An 8,388-nucleotide genomic window follows, 5' to 3' on the forward strand; every position below is an offset into this window, starting at 1 on the left:
TGGTGGTTAAATGACTATTTTTTAAATACCCAACGGTTATTTTTTAAACACCCAACGGCTACATTTTTCAAAAGCCAATCGTCTCCTTTTTTTAATTTTTTTTTCCGTTGGGCTTGTTTGGCATGTCAAGGAACCGGTTCGGGCCTGGTCTCTTGGCATGCCAACGGGCCCGGTACTAACGGTTCCTAGCTAAGAACCGGCCCACGAGATCAGCACGAGCCCACCTCTAGCAGGACATACGGTCCTAGTCTGTTTAGCCCACTTAGCCCGCGGTCTTGGGCCGGTCCCAGCCCACTTGCCACCTTAGTTCATGGTTGGAATTATGTAGGTCGTAATAATACATGGATTAGTTATCAAGTCTTTAATTATTTCATCTTCTGCCCCTCATAAAATATTGCTTAAATTGACTCATAGCTTATACTTGTTTTATTTACGTGGGATTGCAAAAGAATAACCAAACAATCACTTGGTGTGCTGAATTTTATACAAAACAACTAAAAAGCTACCAAATATGGTATTAGCTATACATGTTTTAGTACGTGAATAACTCACTTCCTAACTAGCAACCAAGTGACATGTAAGGGTGTATTTCTCATGACACCAATAACAAACCCTTTAGTTAGAACAACTAAATTCAGAAGTCGACGAGTCACTAGGATTTGAATGTGAAATACAGAAAGTGCTAATGTGAAATAGTAACAACATCGAACATGATGAATGTAAATGCCCCACCTTTCTTATAAAGCCAACTCACAAAGTTAATCCTTTCATATGTTGGATTCTTATACCCAAAAAAAAGAGGAAATGATTAATTGAAATGAAGGAAGGGAGCCTTAGAGCAACGGTAAAGTTGTCTCCGTATGACCTATAGGTCACCGGTTCGAGCCGTGGACTTAGCCATTGATGCTTGTATCATGGTACGCTGCCTACATTACACCCTTTAGGGTGCGACTCTTCCCCGAACCCTGCTTGAATGCAGAATGGTTCGTGCATCGGGATGTCATAGTGCAGCTTTTATGGACAATAATTACATTTCTCTAGACCCAAATTCCATTCAATAGTCATTACTATCTTGTTTCACTCTTAATGTTGTCTGGAGTTTAGTGTTTAAAACAGTGAGTTGTTATTAGTTAAAAGTTGACCCCTCAAATATCCTGTTTGGTGATGACACATTTCAGTTAGTTTCTGTTGGATGACACTAGCATTAAATATTAAAGGATGTGAGTGAATACTACCAACTTTCAATACACTGGAGTTTGACACCTCATTGGAACAAGAGCATCATAATAAATCTGTGAGTTATGACAAAGAAAAAAGAGAGAGGGTCCTGAGAAAAGCTGAGAAAATTCAGTTGAAGATATTTACTCTTTATCTTCTACTGCAATGGGCTCACCTTCTCCAGAAAACCATCTGCCATTGCCAAAGGTTGTTACTATTATCCTTCTTCCTTTTCTTTTTCTGTTAAATAACATTTGGGCCGACTTGCACGTACTTTCGTTTTTTACAAGTACCCGCTACGTCCCACCAGTCGGGGACGGAGCTATAGGGAGACAAGGGGGTTCAATTTGAACCCCCACGGAAAATCGTACTACACAAATATGGAAAAATGAATTTTTTGGTTATATATTAGATGTGACACTTTAGTTTTCTTTGGAATCTCATCGTATGAATTTCGGTTTCACCACTGTCACCGAGGGCAGCCGGATGCATAAGGCATTCCGTATTCATACAGGGTACGGGAAGGGCCGCACCCGCACCCGCGGGGTGTGATGTAGACAGCATTGGCGAAGTTAGGACTTTTCCAAGGGTGTTCAAATTTAAAAGCGGTGAAAAACTTTCCCGATAACGGGTGGTCAGTATGTGTTATATATCTCTAAAACGTAATATTTTACCTATGTATACAGTGCAATTTTTCGACGAATGGTTATGACCATGTGACTTCATCACTGATAGACAGTCTACCCTAATGCAAGTATTAGTGACTTCACCCGGCTTGAACACGTAACATGCTTTACGTGTGATTGATCTTTTTGGTGGTTCTTAATACTTGTTATGCATGTCTGAAATGACTTTTAAAATTTGTGAGCAATGGTTTTTTCTTTCTTATGATCTGTCAATTTTTTTTTACATAAGAATCCCCTTTATTCCTTTTCCTTTTGTATATCTGTTTTATTCTCTTCTAATTTTGTCTAAGGATATTGATATGGTGGAGATTTTTATATTATAATTATTATACTAATTATTACTATTTATTATTATTATTATTATGTTTGCTTTCCTAGCCTCTAATAGTGGCAAGTTCTTTGCCTTTTCCTTCTTTCTTTTTGCTAGTGTGGCGCTCGTGGTTGAACATATACTTTACATACACTAATAATTTATAGTCATATTAACCTCCTACATTTTCCTCAATCGTGATTGTAGATCCCTGGCTAAGTGGAACACTTCCTAAAAAAATGGAAGAATTAACTAAATAGCCTCCGCCCAAATACTTGAAATAAAAATAGCTGACAGATATATAATATATATATATATAATTCATGTATAATAAATGTATAACCATATATAATTTCTGGTGAATCTGGCCGGTTATTTATGTAAAGATAAAAAAAAAATGTCACATCCTTTAATGAACATACATCTTCTTCTCTTTTATAATTATGTGGTAAAGTTGCTTATCAATAAAGCTAACTATTATAATGATGCCAAGATAGGCACAAACCAACTACCAATTAAAATTTTCATCATTAGTCAAGTCCTGAAATTTTTGAAATTCCCCACTTTAAGTCTTTACATGAAAATGACTATGTAACTTCATAGTTTCTTTTGCATAAAAAAAAAGAAAATTAAAGGGGGTTTAAGAAACTTGACCTTCAATTAATTGAGCTCCTAATTAAAGAAAGATATAGCCCTTTGATCAACTTATCAAGGCAATACCCCACCCCTAAAGAAGGAAAAGAGTGATTTATTGGCTCACATTGCAGATGCTGTTTGGAAAAGAACTTTTCCTCCTTTTGTAGTAGTTGGTAGTGTGACTAATATTAGGTACATAAAACTTGAATGTTGTACCATCTCGTGACATTTTCTTTATAAATTTACCGTACATATATACTGATAATATAAAAAAAAAAATTGATTTACGCCTTTAATGTATTATAATAGATAACATGTCTTATTTTTCAGGTTATTACTTTAAGTTTTTATGAACAATTTAGCTATAATTTTCTTTTAGGAAATCAAAATATAAAAGAAAAATTTACATTGTGAGTACTCTTTCCGTCATTTGGAAACTGGAATTTTGGAAACAATCCCGATATAAATTTGGTAATGTATTATTTATTTTATAAGAATTAACCTAAATAACCGTCCACTCAAACGCTTAAATTTAAAATAGTCAACAGATATATAATTCATGTATAATATGTGTATAAGTATTGGATAATCTGTGTATACCTGATAGAAAAAATAAAGCATGAATCCAGCCGGCTATTTGTGTAAAAATTCCATTTTATAAGAATTAATCTGGTTGCATGATTATTTTCAGTATAGGTAATTTCGGTATAATTTAATACCAAAATCTTTGAATAATACCACATCCGTGTTGGATCACAATCCATAAAACAAGTTAAATAACAAAATGGCGTTTTTACCAAAGCCATTTTCCAAGGATTATTAAGAAAGGCAAACTTAAAATTGAAAATAAAAATTTATTTAAATTTATCCATTTTAAAACCAAGCACATATTTTACACTTTTTGGTCAATTACATATTACTAATAGGAAAAGCAGCAAAAATGACTTCTTTAACCTTTATTCCACTCAAATATTAGTGGCAAGTACTAGTACAAATACATGCTCTTGTAGCTCAAGAACTTGCACATGCTTTGTCTTTGTTTCTTTGATTTGCAAACATGGTTTCATCTTCTCCTCCACCAGCTCCAAAGGTGAGCTTTGCTATCCCTATGCTTGTTTTAAGTAAATAATCTTGAAATTACTAGAAGGGGAGTCTTTACATAACTGTTAAAGTTGCTTCCACGGTACCTGGTTCGAGCCGGGAAACAACCTCTTGCAGAAATGCAGGGTAAGACTATGTACGATAGACCCTTGTGTTCCGGCCCTTCCCGGGAGCATGCGCATAGCGGGAGCTTAGAGCACCGGGCGTGCACCGGGCTGCCCTTAATCTTGAAATTACAAGCTTGTTTCTTGAATGGAATTGTGTTTTTGTTTCATGATTTTGCAGGAAGTTCCTTCAGATGAGAAATGGGCAGAAGATGGTCCTCCTCGCGAAGCGAAATGGTGGTACTCAACTTTTCACACAGTTACTGCGATGGTTGGTGCTGGTGTTCTCAGCTTGCCTTATGCCATGGCCTACTTAGGATGGTATGTAAATATAATCTTCTTGATGGATTGATCCTAATAAATTGTTCTATTTATTTGAATTGTGTGATAATCTCGTCTAAAAGCTTAAGTCGTGAGAAAGCACACGTTTATACTTATTGTGTCTTCAACATGCTTTCTTACGTGTTGGTTAGATTCTTTTAATGGACTCCTTTGTCTGCTCTGATACCATGTAGAAATTGTGCGATCGACTCATTTTAAAAAACTTAAACTGTTAGAGAGAGCACACTTTTATTATCTAATTATGTCTTCAACGGATTTATTTACTGTGGTTGAAGTAAAGTTGTCTTTGTCTATCAGGGGTCCAGGGACGGTAGTTATGATCTTATCATGGTGTATAACCTTACACACAATGTGGCAAATGATACAACTCCATGAATGTGTTCCCGGAGTTCGTTTCGATCGGTACAAGGATCTTGGTAAACATGCCTTTGGACCAAAACTTGGGGCATGGATAGTACTTCCACAACAACTAATTGTCCAAGTTGGTTGTGACATTGTGTACATGGTTACTGGAGGAAAGTGTCTGAAGAAGTTCATGGAAATAGCTTGCACAAATTGCACCACAATAAGGCAATCCTATTGGATTTGCATATTTGGTGCAATCCATTTCTTTCTATCACAGCTTCCCAATTTCAATTCTGTTTCTGGTGTTTCATTAGCAGCTGCAGTCATGTCACTGAGGTACTCTTATCATAATACCTTCCAAATAATTTTCTTGATTCAAACTTCAAAATTGGCCTTTGGGGTGAGATTCTTCCTCAGATCCTGCATGAATGCGGGATGCTTTGTGCACCTGGGCTGCCCTTTTTGCGGATCTAGAATTCAACACACTTTTTGAAATTATGAGTTCAAAATTTAATATTTGCTGAAATTTTAATAACTTTTCAAATATATTTATGTTACGTGTCAGAAAATACTTAGTTGTGTTGAATGCATTGAGAAAGGCTTCATCTACTTTTGTATTGAAACCACATACAAAAGGTACATGTGGCTCATGTTGTTGCTTTTTTCTTTAGAAATTTGCTTGTACTCAACAATAATGTGTGATACAAGTTAGATTGGGACAAAGAGAGCTTTTTGAAGAAAAATCAAGAAAATGATACATGCTAATGAGTATTATAAACTGAACAACTAGTAAGACAGTAGTCCTGCACTAACTTTTTTGGCATACTACTTTTATCTACCTTTTGATACAAAAGAAGTTGAAAAATCATGGTATGAGAATATCTTCTGCTTATTATTATGTTTCTTATGTATTAGATATAACAAACCTTCATCTCAAAACTGATCCTCACAAATTCAATTGGGATTGATTATTGTGTGTGCAGCTATTCAACTATAGCATGGGTAGGTTGTGTAGGCAAAGGCAGAGTCCCGAACGTGAGCTACGCGTACAAGAAAACAAGTCCAGCTGATTCTATGTTTCGCGTCTTCAACGCGTTAGGTCAAGTTTCCTTTGCTTATGCTGGTCATGCTGTTGTCCTTGAGATACAAGCCACTATTCCATCGACACCTGAGAAGCCCTCGAAAGTTCCAATGTGGAAAGGCGCCGTATGGGCCTATTTTGTCAATGCCCTGTGCTATTTCCCCGTTGCTTTCATCGGGTATTGGGCATTTGGCCAAGATGTCGATGACAACGTGCTCGTGGGACTTGAAAGGCCATCTTGGCTTATTGCAGCTGCTAACTTAATGGTGGTTGTTCATGTCATAGGCAGCTATCAGGTACTTAATTTGCAACAAAATCCTCAAATACACGAGCCAATGAAGCTCGTCTCGTTATGTATTTTTGCACTAGTCGTGCAATGAGCGTTAGCTAGAAGTAAGAAGAATGATGATTGTTGCAGGTTTATGCTATGCCAGTGTTTGATTTGATGGAGCAAAAAATGGTGAAAACCTGGAATTTCCCACCTGGAATAATGCTGCGCTTCTTCGTTCGTACTGCATATGTTGGTGAGTATCTTTGTTAGAGATCTTTACACAAATAGTCGTCGGATGTACTATTTACTTTTCCTAGCTGGTATACATAGATTATATAATAAATTATACATATATTATACATCCGCTGACTATTCTTATTTTAAGCGGCTGGATGAGCAGTTATTTAGGTTAATTCTTCTTTGTTGTTATTCCTCTCCTGTCGTCACAAAATTTCGAATCGCGCATGAAAACCAAATAAGACAATCAAAATAGAATGTATATCGTTATTTAGACGGTTTCTTAGCCCTGAAGGGGAGCCACCTATAGGTCACGGGTTCGAGCTGTGGAAGCAACCACTAATGTTTACATTAGAGTAGGCTATTTAGATCACTCCCTTGGGGTGCAGCCTTCCTCGGACCATGCGTGAATGCAGGATGCTTTGTGTACCGAACTGATTATCGGCCCTTCGTTTCACTATACTATGTCATTAGCTGAAAAACCAGTGTCTTATTTAATGTTGCAGCTTTCACTTTGTTTCTTGGTGTAACATTCCCTTTCTTTGGTGATCTTCTTGGTTTCTTTGGAGGATTTGGTTTTGCTCCTACTTCTTATTTTGTAAGTCATAAGTTTCATATTCTTTGCTTTTCCTTTTTTTTCCTTTTAAATGAACTATGAAAATCAAATATGTATTGGTTTCTAATACTTGCTGCAGCTCCCCTGCATAATGTGGCTTAAGATCAAGAAACCAAGGAGATTCAGCATGTCATGGTTGATAAATTGGGTAAGTTCAAAATTTCTCAATTATATGTCGGAGTGAATCAATAAGATTCAACTTATATATACTGATAGTGTAAAAAAATTTATATTCGTAGTAGTATTTTTTAACATGTTATAGCAGGTAACTTGTCTTATTTTACAAGTTACTAGTCTCACACATTACATATTATGATCTGTTACCGGTAATTATCTTGAGTTTTACTACGATCATGGGCATTGTAAAAAAATTTTTATAGTATTAAACCACCTAAAAGAAAATTACAGTTACCGTACATAGAAAGTCGGATTAGTAACCAGGAAAATAAGACAAGTTACTTGTTACCAGTAGGTTAATTACACTCATAGTGTAAACATTCTTTTACAGTGATAAGTGCAAAAATTCATTTAGATTGTCATTGTCTAAAAGTTAAACTCGAATCTATTAGAAATGAACCTTTGAATTATTTTCAAACTCTTTTTCTTCTGAATTTTTTTGGTTTCATCTAGAGTTTTACTAATATGTTGTGGTAATTTTATAATTTCAGGCATGCATATTCATTGGAGTTTTCATTATGATAGCTTCCACAATTGGTGGATTGAGAAATATTGTTGCTGATTCTTCCACCTATGAGTTCTACTCTTGAAGAAATTGCTTCATTAAATAGAGAAAATTACATTTGAGTTTAACATAAATCTATTATGATTATGTACTAAAATAACTAGTGAATTGGTAATATTTAGTATTAGGAGTTTGTTAAGATTTCTGATTCAGAATTTTAGCAAATTCTCTTTTTATCCATTATTTCAGTTGGATTCTGGCACTGAGCTGTGTATCAGAAAGCCCAAACATATCCTGTAATGACAGTTCTGTTTATCTATGGAAAATAGTGTTCTTCTGCAATTACCTATCGTTGTTTAAGGCATCCAATTTTTTCTATATCGACCCAACTAATATGGATTCGTGGCTCGTGGCGGATGTAGCTTATTAACTACGGCTTCAACCGAAGTAAATTTAACATCGATGATTATATATATTAAAAAAGAGTGAATAATGAATGATTCTCAAACTAAAAGAGTGATTGAGTCCGACTCAAGTGAGTGAGTATAAGGCATGGCAAGAGAGCGAGTTCGACTTGCGAACAAGCAGCAAGTGAAGGACGGCTTTTGCGCCAGTATTGTTGCGAGACAGGTATTTGGCAGTTCACAAGCAACATATAGACTAAGGTTGCCTATCACTTCCTCGCACTTTTTTTGAAGGCCCTTTCAGTTCTCTTTCTAGTATTGGTTCGATCCAGGGCGGAGGCACAAGCCAGCCTAC

At 35.9% G+C, this 8,388-nt stretch overlaps 1 protein-coding gene across 2 annotated transcripts; it reads left to right on the top strand.

Moving 5' to 3' along the window:
* Window positions 1-1,248: 1,248 nt before the first annotated feature.
* On the top strand, window positions 1,249-7,971 carry LOC104091764 (lysine histidine transporter-like 6). Of its 2 annotated transcripts, none has more exons than XM_009597171.4 (8): window positions 1,249-1,425; window positions 4,237-4,376; window positions 4,695-5,078; window positions 5,726-6,119; window positions 6,242-6,347; window positions 6,838-6,929; window positions 7,027-7,095; window positions 7,616-7,971. In XM_009597171.4, exons 1-8 carry the CDS (start codon window positions 1,384-1,386, stop codon window positions 7,712-7,714), a joined length of 1,326 nt encoding a protein of 441 aa, XP_009595466.1. In that variant the 5' UTR covers window positions 1,249-1,383; the 3' UTR covers window positions 7,715-7,971. The 2 variants fall into 2 exon arrangements, with proteins under 2 accessions (XP_009595466.1, XP_009595467.1); XM_009597172.4 differs by lacking the exon at window positions 1,249-1,425 and adding an exon at window positions 3,787-3,940.
* The last annotated feature ends 417 nt before the right edge of the window (window positions 7,972-8,388 follow it).

The sequence above is a fragment of the Nicotiana tomentosiformis genome, chromosome 10, assembly GCF_000390325.3.
Source record: "Nicotiana tomentosiformis chromosome 10, ASM39032v3, whole genome shotgun sequence".
In the NCBI taxonomy this organism is placed as follows: domain Eukaryota; kingdom Viridiplantae; phylum Streptophyta; class Magnoliopsida; order Solanales; family Solanaceae; genus Nicotiana; species Nicotiana tomentosiformis.